Genomic DNA, 20,832 nt, shown 5'->3' on the forward strand with positions numbered 1-20,832 from the left:
TATTCAATACTGAGATGGAGTACTTTTTCTTTTAATTTTAAATCTTTATTAACAATAAAACACAGATTGGGTACCTTAAAGAACATGCAGCACTAACACGAACCACAGAGTAATTAACCAATACACAAAACACTTACGATGTTCCTTTAAAAGACACAACACAGTGGAGATTTGGTGTATATGTGAAGCAGCTTCTAAGATTAATATTGAAATATGGTGCTTTTAGGGGGGCCCTTGTAATGCATTAAAACGAACCTTTTCAAGAATATTTTCACACAATCATGGATCTCTCTTGGATAAATAAACTTGCCTCCCTCACAATCAGTATAGAAAAAACAGACACGTACCTTTTTAGCATATTCAGTCATCTTCTTGGGAGTATCGAAGAACAATACTCTGGTGGCTTCATTGAAGAGGATTTTCTCATAGGCCTTCTCGATGCAGCCAGCAATTTCATCCCTGAATTAAAATAGAAACAAACATGGTAGAAAACAAATGTAATGTCAACAAACCTAGGAAGGTTTGGAATTAAACAATAATCGAGAGATCGATTCAAGGGCTGACTGGTAGATTAAAAGAAGCAATAAAATTTAAGCCAGGCTTCTCCAACCAGTAGCTTGTGATCTACTGGTAGCTCTCCAGCTACCTGTACGTACCTCTCCTAGGTGCGTCCCAGCCTACTAATTTAGAACCTTTCTTTTTTCTTGGTTGAATTAATGCATTTATGCCAAAACTGTGTATTTAAGAAATTAGTGTATTTTCAGAACGCATAAGCGGATGCCCGGAGAAAAATTGCTGAATTTCCAAAATCTATTTGAAGTTGAGTTTTGAGTGAGAAATAATGCGGAGAGACATTATTAATATTCTTATTTTTGTACCAGTCGCATTGCAGCGGTCGCTGTTTTATATTACCCATGTAGAAGCATTCCAAATTGACATTTTATTTTTTTACATCACTGCTAGCTACCCTACCTGATGCACTGAGGTGATCACTGCTAGTAATCTTACATATGGTGGCCAATAATACTCTGATGTGGTCACTGGTACAACACTAATAATATGAGGAGCTCTGGATAATTATCTTTGAACATAAGTACGTCTAATAACATAAAAGGTTGGGGACCCTTGCTTTCAGCTCTCATTATCAATGTGTCCCAGACACAGTCTTGAAGATGTTGTATTCTTAAACAGATCAACGTTGTTTAAAGCCAGCTATTGAGGGTCAAATACACAACCTGTCAGGCTGTGTTCTTTAAGGAATGCAGAATTGTGAGGTCACCACGAAATCTCTAGCATCCCAAAATATAATTTGTGCCTGCTTTTTCAGTAATCTCTACACCCATACCAGAACTTGTACCTGCTATCTGAGTTGAATTTAGCCATCAGCCTTTTATTAGCCAAATCACTTTACTCACCCCAAATCTTTCACACTGGCTCCATGTCGTACCAAAGGAAACTGGGCTTCACGTGTTCCATGACCAAAGAAATCAATAGCAAAGAATGCACGAGTCTACTGGGAAGCTTGGAAACTCACCTAATGGTGTCTAAAAGAATATCAATAAAGAATGTATAGCTTTCCGCCGGGATGTTTCCTTTTGCCAAGAAGACTTTGTTGTAACTGCCCTCCATCAAATACTGAAAGAAAGAAAATGTACAAAGCCTTAACAAGGTGCCAAATGAATTACTTTCAAGCACAAAAGACCAGCTGGTGGTTGAAATATGGTTTTTGTAGTAACAGAGGATTCTATTATTGCTTTGATTATTCAGTGCAAAATATTTTACTATTGTATGCGCAACAATGTGTATGCCTTCTCTGAACTTAAGTTAATTAAAAAAAATATATATAGTTTGAATGCATAAAAAAGTAACAGGCACCAAGGACAAGCAAACAGGGAAGAATCAAGCCTCTTCTGTCATTTACATAGAATGGAACAAATATGCTTTCAGTATTTCAATAACATGGCCCATGAATGAGTTTTCTAGAACCTTTGGCATTAAAGACGTAGCCTGTGTGCCATTATGAGACTGAGAACCTGCTGGACAGCAATCTCCCACACTCCACTGAGCATTACTTGAGTAAGGTGCTTATTAGGCAAAGATCAGTATTGTGAGATTTACAGGAATAGTTAGTAGAATTCAAACTGTCTTTCACCATTAATAGGCACACTCATGACCAATAGGCAAAACGGTTATATTTTCTAGATTTATTAAAATACTATGCTAGTGCACACAATTAGTTATTATGAAAATAAACAAAATACTGGAAATTATATTTGCCACTCGGCAGAACTGAAAATATTCATATAACATATTGACAGTATTTTAAACTTTCTCTACCTTGATAACCCAAACTCCTCTTTTCCCTGAGCTAACTAAGCTGACCTTAACAACAAAGGGGAAGTTCGAGTTTTATAGATGGCCTACACCAGCATACTGTTTCTGAATCACAGACGCGGTGTTCAATAACGAGACAGCTGCTGTTCTCGTCTCTGCACCTCAGAGACTATGGTGTCCTTGAGCAGACAGTTAACCTCACTGAGGGCTAAATGTGCCTTTCCAGTAGCCTTCTACAAGGAAAGGTGTTTACAGCTTCATGACCCTCAGTCTGGAGTCCCTGGATCGAAGTCCCTCTTTATCTAACAAGGCTTTGTTCCATTTTATATACTCTGGCTGAACATGGTTAACATTTTCAGAATATACAATAATTAAGTCCCTCTAGCCTTTAACCTTCTTATATTCGGTGAAACATGGCTTAATATTACAAAATAACGGAGAAATTAAGATATAAATTTCTATGAAGACCAGTTCATTATTGAAAAGTATTAACTAGAAAACCAATTCAAGCAAATGTGAAAATAAACATGAATATATTCAAGCAAGCGTAACTTTAACATTGCAATGAACCAATTACTGCAACTACATGGCATTTTAAAACGTAAACCTAAATAAATGATCATATATCATAGTTTCCTTAACTAGGTTGCAACCCACTGGTGGGTCGCTAGTCGATTTATGGTGGGTTGCGAAAGAGCAGTAAATAAAGATCGATGCCTTTACACTTTCTATTCATCTTGTCTCTTTTGTTGTGCTTCAAAGACACTGTCACTCATGCTTTTTAATATGGAGATTGGCATTGAATTTTCTTTCTCAGTCTGAAAAATGACAGGAGGCTTTAAAGTGAACTATGCGACAATCTTGTTGGAGTACAGATGGTGTGAAAGGAAAGGCTGAAGGATGTAATTTTTGGTAATTCACAACGAGATTTAAAAACTTGTAAATTAACTGTACACATTTCAGAATAATGCCAGCAATTAGTAAAGCAAAAATGAAGCCCATTTTTAGGTCTCGGCTGCGAAGGCTGCGCTTGCGCAGTCTCGCTCCGAGATTTAATGACTCTGAGAAGAGGGGCTTGCACCCGCCCCTCTTCTCCCCTGTTCTCCATTGGCTGGCCTAGTAAATGCTGGCCAGCCATTGGAGAAGAGGTCCCGTCACTCCAATCATGCCCCGTCCTTTTCGGATCGGGGGGCGTGTTTTTTAAAGAAAGTCTCATTCTCTCCTCCAGCCAATGGCTGGAGGAGAGAAAAGACAAACACGCCCCCGAATCCGAAAAGGACGCTGCGTTTCTCCGAGGCATATTTGCTCTGCCTCGGAGAAAGGCGGCGGTGTTCCTGGCGTCCTCTCCCCCTGCTGTTGGCTCCACACATGAAAATAGATTAATTACGCAAATCTTACCTGCACTCAAACGCGCGCTTGCAACTCCGAGGAGGTTCATTTTGCCCAGGTAAGTGAAGCGCACGCCACGGACTGCTTTCTACGAATTGGCCAGCACCCTGAAATGGAAACCATTTCAAGCTACGTGCAGACAAGCCCCCTCCAGCCCCGCGCCATACTGAAGACATTACAGCGTTGTTGCGTCTTTGGCCCAAACACAAACAGAATTCGCACGTTTGAAGTTCCCGTCCCAAACAATATATATCGAGCTGGAGTCTCACTTCCTTCTAGGGGTTCTGCCTCCCAAGTGCGTGTGGTGTTTAAAAAAATCATTAAATTATTTCATTGAAGCACAAACTTCAGCCAAAGCAAAGCGTCTGCTGTATATATGTCACCAACCCCGCCGTCTGAGTGTCAGGCAGAGTGAGCTGAAACCACGAAAAACAAGAGCATGGCTGCATATTGTACAGATCATACCGAACATACAGGCGCAGGCATGAACCGGGACATGCGTGTGTTTTACACACGCACTCAAGTACCTCTGACGTGATGAACATGACTACATATGACACGGATCCCTGGTGTGGAAGCGATCACTTATGGGTATTGATATTACACACCTCAGAACCGCTCACCCTACAACACGTGCAGAAGAAACAGGGGCCTAGCTGCATATGACATCCACCAAACAGTACTGTGTAATGGTAAACAGGATAATGGCTCCACACGTAGACAGAGCAGACACATGACTCAGGATGCGCACAGTGAAGAACAGGGGCACATCCGAGTAAAACACAGGAAGTCCCTGTGCTTTTTAGGGTTACTGGATGACTCTGTCCTACGGGGCATTGCTTTTCGAGTCCTGCGCGTTCCTTATGCAAATTGTTGCCTTTGGCTGTACTATTCAAATGTCTTTAATTGGGCGGAAAATAAACGACAACTCCCATAATGCACCGATCTGCTCAAATTATGGCCCGAAGAGGAAACAAGGTGTCCCGGTGACATGGGATTCTCTAGTAACAACACCAGGGGTGCACATTCCATAGGCGCACCAGGATCTATTTCCCCACACCAAGAGGGCGGCAGGCATATTGAACAGGGTCACCCCATTATGGCCCCTTTCTTCCACCTCGAAGCCTCGCCAAATTGTTTAGGCGGCTGGCTAACCCCTTCTAAAAATGCATGTAACATTAACTTTATGCAACGAAAAAATATACCGACTGTACTCACCTCCTGCAGCCGGAGGCAGTCAGGAACCCCTTGGCAAGCTGTCGGCTCTGACTGCCTGCTTAGTTGGGGGGTTGCTTTTCAGAGCCGTGCCCCTCCCACCCGGTGTACTTTCAACTAATGGGACACAGGAGGCTTCGGGGAGGGCAGGACCCTTCATGGCGCTTGGTCTGGTATGTGAGCTGTGGACACACGCGCGCGAGGCAGGCCAGCAAGGGGCGGGGAGGTGGGTTAAACACCGCACACCATTATTGAACACGTGCTAAGGATCGCATTCGGCGTCACCGACCTGAGGCGTTTACTAAAACGAATTAATTCACCCATTCATAGCCCAATTAAAGAAAAATGTAACGTGCGGCAACATTTATTTAGTCATATAGACATTACCCAAAGGTTCGAGCGCTTTATGATGAAACAGAGATCGTTAGACCACCTTTTTGACCTGTCACTGGGCAGGGAATACTCCTGAAGTACACGACACAATAAACAACTCAGCCAAAGACTCTCCACTAAACATCCGCAGACTGTTCCTATTAGTATATAGGGCTGCACCGAAGCACCGTGAGTCCTAAAAATCCCTAATAATGCAATTGGAACTGTTTACATGCACTCTGTGTTTGTCGGTGGCTTTGTGTGTTTGGCTCTGTGTGTGGGTGCAAATGCAATAGGTCTCGCATTTGAGATAGATTAAGCTATTGACACTGTAAATAACAATGGCGTTTCTTTAAATGTTTTAAAAATAAAAACATAAACAAAATTAATGTCATGAGCAGTGCCAATAGCTCTAACTTTAACAATGCCGAGACCATTGCATTGTAAATGCTTGTTTTTATAATTCTTGATTATAAAGTGTGATGAAACAAAGATTTTAATTGGATCAAAACAAATCACAACACTTTTACTTGGTGATGCACAGATAAATATTCACTGAAACCAGATTTCCCACAATATCATTTGCAAGCTATATTATTTTTATCAGTAAAATTGTATGTCTGTGCAAATCTAGTGGTCATTTCAATGGGAATTGTTTTATCTCTAAAGGACAGTGTGATAAATCACAATGCTTTGATAATGTGTATACAGGTGAGGGCCTTTTACAACAAGTTTAGTCCTAAGCATTAGGCTATTATCGCATTCCAACCAAGGAGGATAGAGCATTCTAAATTAAAATGCTGAGTACAGGCAAACACTGCAATTTAGGAGCCACTGGCCTATACCTGCCATTATTGGCCCTGAGCCACTCCATTTTGTTCAGTGGAGCTCTCCACATTCAAATGTTCCAATGCAAGTTATCTTCAATGTCTCAAAGAAATGTTTCATAAATTATACACCATGGCACTATAAACCTTTCAGTAGCTTGCCTGTGGCTTTACATAACTGGTTTAGTCTTACCCTCTTTCCTCCCTACACTCTTCACCAAACCCTGTTGTTGGAACATAGGGTAGTACGAGGTACACAGTGTTTTGTAATAGGATTAAAGAAAAACAGATAACTGTAATCTTCTAGGGCTGAGCTCTACCTCAAAAGACTTCTACAACAATTACATGTTAGATTTTTTGTAACGTTTTTCCTAAGACTATTATCTTACTAGGCGTTGCATGGGTCATGTCCTTTACTGTGATGTTTATGAAGAGGCTCATCAAGCTTCGTTCAAAGGAATATGAATGCCAAACAAAATTAAACGTTGTACCACATAGTAACCTTACTTTCATATGTTCAGCCTTTTCAATGATGTTGGCTCTTAGTGCAGGACTAAACAACAAAGTGGGCGGAAGCCCCAGTTGCAGAGTTTCCAGTCACAAACAGTAAAATGTCCCCCAACCTAAAAAACCCAAACAGGAGACTCCATAATGCAGTCAATGGTGACACTCAGGCATCTGGTTATTGGTTTCTTGACAGGACACACTTCAGGTCCAGGCTTAGTCTTTATACATGGCTAAATGTGATAGCTATTCAGCTCCGTTAGACCGCATCTTGAAAACCTCTGGTTATTAGAGCAAACAGTAGGAGAAGTAGTATACTATTTCAAAACCAGAAAAGATGCCAAAACCGGGTGAAAATGTGGATAAATGAGATACAACAGAAATGCTGTAGCCACATGAAGCTACCTCCATGAAACACAATTCTCTATGCATGAAATGTACCTAATATTATACCCATGTACTTGATTGACTAATGTAAGTCTCAAATATGTTGTCTGGCTGCCATGTACACACCACCCAGACTGAAATTGAGTTATATGGATATTCTGTCACTACTTGGACTGTCTTTTCTATGTTGGAAATAACCAGGTTTATTTCTTTATTTTAAGAAAAAAATAGAACTATGTTAATGGATGTAATTTTCTGGTGGTGGCTGTTCCCAAAAGACCAGACAGCTCCACCAATTCCCACTAGAACATTGAGCTTAAGGTTCAACTGACTGCAAAAGGCATTAATGTATATTTAGCCCACTGAACTATAGGACAAACTGTATATCTCCAGAGGCAACAATGTGACTGGGCCTACAGTTTTAAACCACTACAGTGACACATGGCAATGTAAAGTGCTTTGCCCTACAGGAAAACATACTATTTATATATTAGAAAGGTGAAGCTAATTTAGCATTTTACAACCGCAGCTCGGGTTGCTTCATTATATTAACAAAGTGGGACACACTAGGGTGAAAAAGTATGTTCCTGTAATGAACAGTTTTCAAAAGCAGTTTCCCACTGTATACATAAGGCTAAATTTTCCATAAGCAGGTCCTACCAATGAAACATGTATTTTCTGTAACTTTGCTTAAGAAAATCATAAAGCTTTCATTTACAATTATTTTCCACTTTGTATTAAAAAATCTAATTCAATGGTCAGTGCAGTTTTTAGTTTTGTGGAGTAGCTTTTAAAACTGTACTGTGCGCTGTTTGAGAGCAAACTGGTTGAGAACCAGTTTGCCCAAGTAGCCTGCCCCAGAGAATGAAATACTCTTCACAGGCTGGAATTTAAAGATTGGCCTCTTGGTGACAATCAGCTTAAGTCTGGGTGAAAGCAGGCAAAGTGGTGTTAGTAGTGACCAGGAATGGGTCGGTTTGGAGGAACACAGGAACAGATGTCAACACAAAAAGCTGCCTTAAATGCTATTCTTTTTGACAAGGAGATCCCAAGTGGCATTCTACAAATAAAGGCTAGGGCCATCTTGGCCGAAGAAGTCTGAGAAGGTCTGAAATGTAGAAGACGTATAGAGAAAGGAGGTTGGGTTTTGGTGCGAAAGTTATCAGATCAGGAGTTGGAAATTCCATAATCACTGGCTAGTGCATAACATGAGAAAGCCACCTCACCACCACATCCCTAGAACTTTAATGACCTGGGATGAAACAACAAAGAACAACACTGCCTGGTTGGTGGAGAAAAGACACCCCAAGGACTACCGACTCGTGCAGGCACATACAAGAATTGGAACTGCACTCCAAGAGTCAAAAAGTTGGCTTCCTGTTACTACTATTGGAACTCAAAAGGCAAAATGGCTTCCTATTTTAAAGGAGGCCCAGTTGACTACATTGGACTGGACGCAGGAAAAATACCTGGCTGATATAGGCCAGGTGATAGGATGTTTACCCTATGGCCCTGATGGCTACAGGAGAGACCAGGAGGCACTTTTCAAAGTTACAAAAACGTTCTGGGATTACACATCCAGTTATGCCCCAATGGAGGTTTTGAAGAACAAAAAATGTGACAAAGATTGAAGATAAAACCTCAGACTGGTGCAAGGCTGCAAATCCACTCCAGTGGCGAAGTGACTTCTGCAGCTCTGGAATCCTGCTTTGTCCGACTCTTAACTTTTGATGCAAAGACTAAAGGCTTCAGCAAGAGCTCAACAACAATGCATTAGACTTAGAGAGCTCCTTTCCAACCTCAGCATCCTGCCTTGCCCCACTGCAGGACTTTAAAAACAGCAAAAAGAACAAATGGACGTAATGCTAAATAAATAAAACACCCTCCCTCAGTCACAAATCTTTGTTTGATTTATCGGATTTTGATAACGGCGCCACCCTTGTTTGGACCCAGCCATATGCAAATCAGCCTTGACCCTGCTCCCCATGGGAACAGTCCACCAAAACTGTCAGGCCAGGTCCTCCCTGGACCGGAAACAAGCATCATGAGGCCAGTTTCGGGGTATCATCCCTCATCAGCAAGGCTAGCTTGAATCCAGTGGTACAGTGAGCACGGGACCCACGTCTGGACATATCCTTCCCACTTAGGGGGACAAAAGCAAAAAGAACAAATGAAAGACGGGATGCTGAATGAATCAAACACTGACCCTCAGTCTGGGTTTAATCCATCGTTTGTTGTGTTTGACACACCCCCCCAGGACTTTGAAAACCAGCAAAACTTCTACGTTACATCGCAGAACATTTCAACTGTATGAATTGCTTGGCCTTCCTGATTGCCACTCCATTACAATCAGTTTCAAGTTGATCACTCGAGAACTTTGACTTTCAATTGGGGCCCGTTTTTTTCCATGTGGCTTCTTGTTTTAAAAATTCTCCTATTTTCTTCTGCTTATCCAGTTTTGTGTTTTTTGCTTAAAATTGTTCTCCATTTTTCTAAATTCATTTGGGAATTTTACTGTGCTGTGTTCTTAACTTCACTGCTGTTCGGTACTGATGAACTTAACATATTTCTCTAGGGAACTGCCTCCGGCTTGTGCCATAGCTAACGTGGACTAATTACAGATTCTCTTACAGCTGCATTGTGACCAAACCAGTGTGTGTTCAATAAGTTGGTAGATGCACTCTCCTGCCAAATTAATAATCCGCTTTTTGACAGTGTAGTTTAGGACTGCCTTCAAAGGAAGTGCAGCAGAATGTGGAAGCTGGCGGGAGACTGCCAGAAAGAGAGAAAGGGGTGGTGTTTCATCACCGCAGGCAGAAGCTTACTCTGCACAATATGGGATGGAAAGTTCCCACCTCCCCTCAGGTAGAATCAATATTAGGAAACCCTGGACTTTTACTTCCTTGGAGCTTTGTTCTGAACCATATTTCTTGAGGGCCAGTATGTGCCATACAGTATATCCATAGACAGTTCATGTGTTTTTTGGAAACGGCATTCCTTATATTGCCTCCAACAGTGAGATTGGGTCAAGGACATTGCATTCAGCTCTCAGTGGTACTAGTATAAGGAAGTATGCGTGAAGAAATCAAATGAAAACGCCACCATACTGCCCATTAGGATTTTCCCAGCTGTATTCCCAGATGATTGTTAATTCCACATTAAGAAGTGCTTGACATGTCCCTCCTTCTCCATCTGGTGACTTTCCAGAAAACTTAACTAGTTCACTTTTTACCTTTTAAAGGACAACTGCAATACGTGTGTTTGGTAGAATGTATGTATCTACAAAAGCCATGGCCATTATTACTGATATGCTAAATATGTAGTAACTGATAGGACAGGCTGTGTTCATACACACATAGTATACAATCACCACCGTCACTATACCTGTTCAAGGGAGACGGGGTGCTTAATGTAGACATTAGTCTGAATGTCCTTGGCTGGAAGTCGCTCCAGTTCTGTGTGGAACTCAGCAACTCTGTTCTGGGAAAGCAGAAAGAGCAAGTTCAACCCCAGAAGCTGGTGTTTGTAGGCGGATTCTGGCAACTCTTCCCTGTGGGAAAAAGAAATCAAACATTTAAAAACAACAATGCAACATGGTTCTTCTCAGAGCTAAAGAAGTTCTCTTTCTACCACGTTCTGCAATCTAAAGTATTTCCCCAGGTCAATTCACTCCCATCATATGTACATCTGCCCTCCAAATGATTTATTAACCAAAATGGTCAGTCAAACAGCTTTCGGGCAAATGAAGGAAATGTACTTGACTGTCAAAAATGCGGTTTGATTTAGTAAAAACAAATAATACACCTGCACGTGCAGATTTACATCAATACATGGGTGAGGATTTACAACTTTTTGGGATTCACAAACATTTTCAGATTGTAAGCAGATTGTAAGCTTACTAAACTGTGAAAGGTGGGAATGTCAAGTGACTAATCCTATAAGGACCTTTATTCTCACTGTAAGGAGTTCTCGATAGCAAAAAAGTCCACTCAGGGTGAATAGTAGCTCCCTGTGAACTATTTTTTGCCAACCGAGTGGAAAATACTAAAATTAGTATGCTGAAAAGGTGATTTGAGTTATGTATAATATAGTTTGTAAAATCTACAACTTCACATCCTATTGATCATATCTCCTGTAGTCTTCACGGACACTCCAGCATTGCCCTTGCCCTAAATCAGTCCTTCCTGGCCATGCTTTTTGTTAGACTTGGTATTTTATTGAAGTGTACATAATACACAAATATCTCCTAAACAAAATAGCACTTATTACTTAACATTATACTCCGTGCCCAGTGTGCAGTGCAGGAAACGCGCACATAAGAACAGCAAGGTTAAAAGGTTGAAACAGATGAAGATCAAATTAAGAAATAGAACAAAGCAACATCATCACTTACTTGTAGTCAAAATAATAGCACTTTAGTTGCGCCATATATCGCTCAAACGATGGAATGTCTTTCTTTAAGATACTCCATTGGGCACCAATCTCTAGAATATCTCCTAGGGAAAGTAAACAAATGCAGTTAATCCTCAGCAGTTATTAAAGGGCTCAACTAAATCAGGACACAGACAATAAAAATATTGCATGTACTTATCACTCTAGATCAGCACATGGAACATGGATGACAACTAACCATATGGCACCATGTGGTATCATGCCATTCATTGTAAGGTAGAGACAGAATGTAGAACTGTAGAACTGTAGAACTTAGATTGTGTGGTTAGACTGTAAGGATGAGGCAGAATGATGATAGTCAGTTCCATTCAAGCAGCTGTTGTGGATGGGACATTTCTTATGTACAGATGTACCTCAATAAACAGTCTATTTTACAATACACTCTAGTACCTGCTTCTTCACATTGGCGAGGGGTGAAATTCGAACCCACGTGTGCAAAGCACAATTGCTTCAAGACCACACCCAATCCCTTGGCACTGACATCCGTTACAAGGAAAGATTACCTCCCTGTGTCGAAACTTTGCACTAAAACGTCGTCTTGGTAAATCTTAACCCCAGAAACACCACCTAAGACTTCTTCCGTGGCCCTCTGAAACATAGATGTAGCAGAGTTTAACCCAAAGAGTAACCTCATGAATTTGAACATACCAAAAGGAGTAATAAAGGAGGTCAGATTCATAGAGGCATTATATAATTTAATTTGATGATGCGCCATTCTGAGGTCTAGTGTTTTGAAAAACTATAGCCCTATTAAGTAGTGTTAGCATTTCCGCAATGTTGGTGAGCAGGTACTGCAACCACACATATCGCCAGAAGCCTTGCACGTGAAGACGACAGGTGCAGCCCCTCAGTCGCCTCTGTCTCAACAATGATGCCCTCGCTCTTAAACTGGTTAAGCTCAGACAGCATGGAGTCACGCAGAGTTAGAGGCGCACCCAAAATTTTGCAGGACACTGTTACAGCCCCATCTTAGAGTATGATCTTATGAGTGTTGTCACTGAGGCAACCCAATTTGTCACTAAAAAAAATCTTCAATTTCTGCGCAAACACGGATTAATGACATCATTGTCTCTCCATACCATGTTAACACCCACATCAGGCTTCATCCTCTGCGCTATCTTCCCACCGAGAGGCATTTCCTTCAAAATAATGCTGGGTTTACCACTTGGATCTAGCAAAAACTCCAGATCACCTTGGTGGACCCAACTTATGATACTCTCTCTTTTACATGAGAGGTAAGCCTTGCCCGCAATAATACTGCCTTTATAATCCAGATCGCCCCAAGATTATCCTAACAGTTTTATTGGTTGACTGCTATAAGCCAGGGGTTTAATATCAGGCCTTAATAACGGGACTCTCTCTCTCTGAATTTCTCTAGATGAAATTTCTTCGGGACAAGCAAGATCTTGGCACTGGAATCAAATAACATCCTGACAGAATGGCCATTGACCAACACGATCAATAGCGCCTTTTTTATGATGGTCTATTTGAAGCACTACCTCGCCACAGTGCAACTCATCATACTCACAGTCACGGTCACTACACTTATCAAACCCCACCTCCTTCACACCTAGTTTTATGGAATGATTTGCAGTATTCAGCAAAGTGTCTTGTCTTGCTACAACTGCGGCACGCAGGACAGGATTTAATATTTACAAGGAGTTTACTGCTTCCACATCAAAAGCACTTTCCTCTAACCTTTTTCCTGTTGTCGTCGGGAGCAGAATTGCCTAATTTTTTTTGCACAAGTCCAAGCTATACTTTGCACCGTCTCAGAGCAATCAATGCGGTTATCCTTTTTTAGCACCTCGGCACAGGCAAGAGAGTGTTCAACACTCTTGGCCACAAGCAGTACCCTCATCTAATTTGGGATTGGCACCCCAGCATAAACTGGTCGCATATACGCTATTCCAACAAGCCTTCAAACTTGCAAGTAGCACCCAACTTATGTATGTCAGTGACATAAGACTCAACCGATTCCTGTGCCCTTTGCATACATCTACTGAAATGGTAGTTCTCCAAGATCGTACTTACTTTAGGTAGACAGTGCTTATCTAATTTAGCCAAGTATATCCCAAACTTATTAGGATTGTCAATATCACTTCCACTTAAGTCAGGTAAATGTTTGAAGACCTCTTGGCCTTCAGGTCCTAAGCAAATCAGCAACAAGGAGATCTTCCTCTCTGCACTTAGTGAGATACTACACACACCCACAAGCGTAATGCATGAAGACCTTTTTCCACTTAAGACCACCTAATGGCTGGCTCTCCTCGATTAGACAAAAAGAAGGCCAGAGGTGTAACATTCTGCATGTTGTGCAAGGAAAACAGTAATTAGATACCAGAACTCAAGCTCAGGACCCAACTATCAGAACACCAGTGTGCGAATGTCACTCCCAAGGCTATAAACATACAAACGCCCGGAGTGCGGTTCACATCCAAAATCCACCTGAAAAATGTAAGAATACTGTCCTCACACTAAAAGACAAAAGTCCTTGCTTATGGAGTCCAGTGCCTTAGTGGGGCCTAAAAACCACTACTCTGTGACTTAGAAGGAGGCCCTTAGCAGATACTGAACTATAAATAAGCTCAAGTAGTTCCTCTGCGGTGAAACCTTTGTGGTCAGGTCTGATCAAAAGCCTCTGAAGGAAGTCTTCTCTAAAAAGTGGTTTGATGCTATTTCCTCTCGCATCTGTAAGTGGGTGGTCGCATTACAGGGGTACGACTTCAGGGTGGAGTATATTCCTGAGACTAGGAACAAGGTAGCTGACTGTTGGTTGCGACTTGTTTGACACAGACTGAGGGTGATGGTGATTCAGAAATCCTATGGGACTAGAAGGATTTTAGTGTTTGTGAAATCACTGAAAGGATGATTAGCGGAGAGGTTTGGAAGGATTATTAGCGGAAGACATAGTGTTACAAAAATTCATTAAGCAGATTTCTAGTGGTTGGCCCTGTAAGAATATTGTGAGTGATGAGGTCCAGAAACACTGGAATGTGCATGATAAACTTTCTGTCAAGGACGATCTTCTCTGAAGGGGCATGAGATTGGTGCCTCCCAGACAGGTTCAGGATAAAATCATCCAGCTGAGACACCAAGAAATTTCCCCCCAAAAAAGGAGAGAATCAGGTTGTACTTCTGGTGGCCTGGGATTGACATACAAGTTGGGAGAGCTGTGCAGGATGGTTTAGAGGGCGTCTCTTGTGACAAGGTGTGTAAGACTAGGGTTCAACCTATGCCTATGAGAGAAAAAAGAGTAAAGGCAGGAGCGGGCTCTGGATATTTAATTACCAGTAAAACTGGACAGTATTATGTTCTAGACTAAATTGACATTTATTCAAAGTGGCTGGCGATTTACATCACTCAAAGTATAGAAACACGAAAAGTCATTGAATTCCTTAATGAATGGTTTAGTAGGGAAGGATTATCTCAATGTATTGTGACACAAAAATTGGTGTTCAATTGGTTTCCAAGGAAATTGGAAAGGTTTTTGTCTGAAAGCGGTACAAAAAGTGTTCTCTCTACCATCTTGCGACTAATGGGATGGTGGAGAGGTTTAATGGGGTTCTGAAGGAGTCAATACAAACATGAAAATCTCAGAACGGGGACTGGAGTTAGAATTTGTTGAAAGAGTGAACCTGTACCGACTCACTCCCCATTCAATCACTATCAAGACGCCTTTTGAATTGTTCAGGGGTCAAAAACCTATCACTATGATCTGTCACAGGTGGATGAATCGCAAAGATGTAGGCAAACTTCTGACCTCAAATGAGTGGGTAGCGGTTCAAGATAAGAACGTAGTAAACAAACTCCATCTTGATGCGAGACTTACTGTCTCTCCAACAAAGATAAAGGTAGGGCACATGATGAGTGAGGCTTCCCCCAAAAAAAGAGATCTTCAAAATTTTCCACACCTTTCAAAGTGGTCAAATTATTTCACAATGCTGCCATATTAAAGTGATAATCGTAACTAGCATTTGGGCAGAGTGACGGTTGTCCTCAACGGTGCTAAAAGTCCTGATGGTATAGGAGGTGTGAAGCATGTCTCCTCTGAATTAAGAAGTGGGCATGCAATGTTTCATCCCAAACATCTAAAAGACTGTTTGAAGCATTCCTCTGTTGGTGAGCACTCAAAGACTTCGCTTGAAACTTCATTGATGTACTCATTTTTCAATCTTACCTTACAGAATTTAGCAATGTAAAATAAGCGTGCAATATGCTTTTATTTTATTATCAGTTGTAACACTCTTATTTTATTATTGAGTTTAATTGGGGGGGGGGGGGGGGGGGGGAGTGGTATCCTGCCATTGTAAGATAGAGACTGTAGAACTGCAAAACCTAGATTGTGTAGTTAGAATATAGGGATGAGGTAGAATGATGCTAGCAAAGTTACATTCAGGCAGCTGTTGCGGATGGGATGTTTCTTATGTACAGATGTACAATGATAAATCGTCTGTATTACGCTAGGCTTGAGTAGCTGCTTCTTCACACACCAACTGCCAACTCAAAGAATTGAAGACCTGTAGTACTGTGCCGGAGATCTTTATGAAAACATGTGGATTGGGATCCAAACTAGTACTAAGGGGTTTGCTGATACTTTAAGGCAGACTAAAGCAAATAATACATCCTTGACCCTACCTTGTTTAATGCATACTCCTCATGACAGCCCATTTATATGATGCCCCAAAACACAGTGGTGAATGGGAGTGTGGTACAGGGGAGTATATATTGTAATTTATACATACTATTGATTAATAATATTTTAGACATTTGTGGGACTTCAGAGATTGTTGAATTTTATGGCACATGACAATACAAATCATTTAATTATGAATGACACCAAAATGGATATTATATTTTTGGGGAGAGCAAAAACAAATCATACATGGTATGTTAAAAAAAAAAAAATCATCAAACATGCTAAATGAATACACCTATTGACAGATATATTGTCATCCTTAAGAAAACATTAGTTATGTGAATGAGTTGTAACAAAAGAACTTCATCATTGTAGAGCTCCATCATTTTAAGTATATCTAAAGAGGAGGCACTTACAACCCTCTGGGGGTGGGTGTTTTCTAGTAAGGTGGTCCTCTCTCTGCTTTATTGCACACCGGCATTTAGAATGACCGGAAGCTGGAAATATGATAAGCTAGAATATAATCTGATAACACTATTACTTACAACAGCTACCTTTCAGCATTTATTATATGTGGACGTTTCAAGATTTAAAAACTAGTAGAGCTTGGGCTAATATTGCCTTGTTCTCAAACTAAGGCATCTGAAGTGCATCATCAGGAATAGTTTGGAAGGAATCACAGCTGAGAATGAATACACCAAGTACTTTTCTCATTGATCTAGTTGAAAATGTGAAGTGCTAGATAGGTAGAATAGTTGCATAACCTCCTAGTCAGATTTTAACTTGAACAACAGTATCACGATTACATTGACCAGCATGACAGAAAATTCATTTTTGTTGAAAAGAAACCTGGAGAATCATTAACAGACCCTTTTTCTGTCACAGTCCTCACAACATTACTAGACCTCTGGCATAATTCCAAGCCCTTTTGAACTTACATTCAATCGATTGAAACTTCCAGATGTGGTTAAGAGCAGGTCTATCAGGAACTGCTGTTGCTTGAACCCCATGGGCTATGAAAATGTCTCCCACATATTACCTTCTTCCCAGACCTAACAGAGCTAAGCCAGAGATACCTGCTCTTCACTTTCCAGACACAAGGTTTGTACAAGTCAGGAAACCGGTCCACTCTCTTTGGCAGGGGCTTAAAGAAAAATATGTGATAATTTTATAAATTTATCACAGGGGAGGTTAACATCTTAAAAGGAGTCATAATGTAGGGCTGTGAGCTACTGACCTATGAGTGATGTAGTATAAAGAGCTGCCTTGTAAGTTGGCTCGACTAGAGGCGTTTTGGTGATTAACTTTCATTTTCTGTGGCAAGGTCTTATCAATCATTTCCCATAACGTTTTCATAGCGGTTTTAACTATTCTCAATTTTAATAATTACTAGTAAAAACTAAAATACCGCCATGCTCTGATTTCGGTGCATATAATGGTCGTACCCTGCCTTAGGCTTATCCCCAATTTAATGTTAAATATTGTGTAGCTGCCTTTAAATGAGCAACATTGTAACTGTTGCTTTTGTTTCTTTTAATATTGGTTTCACAACAAATGAATGGATGTTGAGATGTACTAGACTGCGTTTGCAGAAGGAATTTTATTAAATGCAAATAAAATATGGTCACTCAAATATGAATGAGCAACATTAATCTAATCAAAGCCTCTGTTTCCTAAATATCTTCCAAGCAAAATAGGGAAAAGTGGATAATTATTCTATGCAGGGGTTTGTGTAGAACAAAATACATACAAATGTTGCAACTTTTTTAGGTTGTAATTGACTTTGGGAAAGATTGATGAGGCCATTCCCTTGAAATAAAGTTCAGATTGTTTGCTCTTTTCCCCTCCAGTGCTCCACTCCATTTAAGAAAGAAACCAAGGAGGACAAATGAGTTTAGATTCTAACAAATGTAGACCTTTTAAAAGAACAGGGGCCATTTTAGGTTAGTTAGCATTTGTTTCAAATGTTGCTTTTAATATTGGTTACATTTCGTAGGAAGCACAGTAGGTTTTAAAGGAAAACAAACTGTGGGTTGAAGCGCATGTTCAATATGCAAAACCTGCCATGTCTGCATCAAAACAGACCCACTGGGTTGCCCTTTTTGGATAAAGAATGAGAAGGCATCTATATTTGAAATTTGGTACACAGCAAAATATTATACTGCAAGAAAATATAATACAGTCTAAACTGTAACACATTAGCATGTACATTATGTAAATAGAAGCACACTGAAAACTGGACTAAAAATAAAATTGAATACATTAAATTAAAAATGAAAATACAATTAAACCGATGGAGCAAATTAACGCATTTAACTAAGACAGTGACAGTGAACTTGAAATAAAATATTAAAGATAATAGTAAGGAAGTGGGTTAAGTTTTATAACAATTGTAAGCAGCTAATAGCAACTCTTTTCATAGTTGAAAGTCAAAGGAATCAATGTAAAGAATGTCACTGGTAGATAGCGTTACAAAAGAAACTCATTACCCAACCTTAACTTTAACAACTCCTTGTTCCTCAACTCCTTATTCCCACAGGAATAATATGCTGAAGTTGCCAACTGCTCCTTGCTGATCATATTAACAGTTGGGAGCGCACACGCATGGGCAAAGCTTGGTCAGTAAGAATGCAGGGGGGGGGGGGGGGGGGTGTAAGCTTCAGATTTGGCAATAATCACGCAGGCATATTGAGAAGCAGAACACAAAGGGGGCTTAAGAGCGAGTCGAACCCCCACACCCCCCATGAAGTTCTGCCCCTGCACACACGAAGATGCTATCAAATACTTGACTTTCTCTTGGAGAGCTAGAAGAGCTGCATTTAATATTATAACAATACATACCCCACCAAAGGACTGGCTAAAAGTCCACCAAAACTTTCTTTTGCAAGGCGTTCCATTTTGTTTTAAGAAACATATTAGAAAATTATGATAGGTTTAAAACTCAAACAGAGCTCACAAATTCGGGCTTAGAAACACTTACTAGCTAAAATGAGCTGCTGTTTTGTCAACTTGGTCCCAGTGGTCGGTAGAAAGTTGAGCTCCAACAGGGCCAACTAAAATAGCAAAACAAGAAAACGGGAATAACATTTTACTTTCAATATTTATTTACTACGTCGGAGGCAAGCATACTCAAAACATTACTGCACAATGTTAGATTATGTTCTGTATTCATAAAACACAACATATGAATACTAGGGTGTTAAGCATACAAAGTAAGGGTGGGCGTAGTTCGCGAAGTAGCACTTCGCGAAGCTACGCAAAGTGAAGTTCGCACTACGCGAGCTACGCGTAGCACTTCGCGAACTGCGTAGTAACATGTTCGCACTGTGCAAGATATTGTTTTCAATGATTGCACAGTGCGGACAAGCAACCGGCACTGTGCAATCATTGAAAATGGCATCTTGCACAGTGCGAGCTGTAGTTTTCTGCTGCTCGAGTAGATTTTTACTCGAGCTTCAGCTTTCTCAACGCGAACTGGTAGTTTCTCATCGCGAGCGGTCGCGAGCATACACGACCACTCGCAATGAGAAACCTGACCTCCTCGCGTTGGGAATCTCGCCGGGAGGTTTATTTTCCATGCTCGCGATCGCCAACTTGCAGTTGCTGATCGCGAACAAGGAAAAAGTCTCGCCGGGATGTCATTTTGCTTGCTCGCGGTCGCCAACTTGACGTTGAGGACCGCGAGCAAGGAAAAAATGACCGCAGCACTACGCAACACTACGCTACGCGTGTTCGCACTGTGCTACGTGCAGTTCGCGTAGTGCGAAGTAGCGCGAACTTCGCAAACTACGCGAGCGTAGCGTAGTGCTTCGCCCAAGCCTAATACAAAGTCGGTTGGCTGTTCCAGAAAGACCAGGCAAAAAAAAAAAACAGCCATCATTGAGCTGTTTGCAGACAATGAGAACATCACAAGAAAAAGAGGATTCTCAGATCCAATAGTGTTTGGCTTGATGGATTCTGGATTAAGCTTTTGATCAGATAGCAAGCCAGTGAATGCTTGTCAACAGAGTTCAACTTTCAGCATCCATAGCCAGGAGAGTTGGAGAATTTTGCATTACATAAAAAGGTAGCAATGTTGCAGTTAGGAAAGGCTAACTGATTTAAAATATCATATATAACTCCACTAAAACAATAATAGCTTGAGGATGAACAAAATGGGAGTAGTAGAAAAAGAATATTTTCAAGAAGGCTCAGTTGAACCCAGCAAGAAAAAGCTAGTGCAGAAAACGGAATATTGTACACAAAGTTTAATCAAAATATTCCCAGGAGGTTAAGGGACTGCAATAGTGGAGAGCTAGGTGGGCTGAAAGTGATGCTCAAGAACTAATTCCTTTACTTAACCGCAGTGACATCAGTTTTGTCTGAGGAGCCTTGCTGCCCATCCAGCCAAGGGCCCATACTATACATAGTTGCAATACAGACTTCGTGAGATATTAATCTATAACAAAACCGGGGAGAGTACGGGCGCCATCCATGCACAGCAGTAGATGTGATGGAGTCAGACAAAGCATGCACAGGTGAAGGTCTCGTTCGTGGCAACTATTGTTGAAGCGAACACATGGATTATTAAACTTAAACAGAAATAAACAATTTGAACTGCACTTTTATTCTGTTTCCGTGACTGTGTGATCACATTCCTTCTTAGCACAGTAAAGCAAACACTAAATAGGTTCAATCCAGCTCACCCGTATCTGTTTTCCTATGGCCAGCAGC

General features: G+C 40.9%; 1 protein-coding gene across 2 annotated transcripts in view; it reads right to left on the reverse strand.

Moving 5' to 3' along the window:
- The window catches only part of PSMD8 (proteasome 26S subunit, non-ATPase 8), a 73,004-nt gene that overhangs the window by 21,412 nt on the left and 30,760 nt on the right, over positions 1-20,832 (reverse strand). The window contains exons 2-6 of one of the 2 annotated variants that reach the window (XM_085625265.1): positions 19,100-19,172; positions 11,422-11,524; positions 10,413-10,578; positions 1,535-1,635; positions 348-459 (exon numbers count right to left, since the gene is read on the reverse strand). In XM_085625265.1, the coding sequence (XP_085481391.1) occupies positions 348-459; positions 1,535-1,635; positions 10,413-10,578; positions 11,422-11,524; positions 19,100-19,172 (555 nt within the window). The remainder of the gene's footprint in view (positions 1-347; positions 460-1,534; positions 1,636-10,412; positions 10,579-11,421; positions 11,525-19,099; positions 19,173-20,832) is intronic. The other variant, XM_085625266.1, reaches the window with a different exon arrangement.

The sequence above is a fragment of the Triturus cristatus genome, chromosome 9 (assembly GCF_964204655.1).
Source record: "Triturus cristatus chromosome 9, aTriCri1.1, whole genome shotgun sequence".
Classification (NCBI taxonomy): domain Eukaryota; kingdom Metazoa; phylum Chordata; class Amphibia; order Caudata; family Salamandridae; genus Triturus; species Triturus cristatus.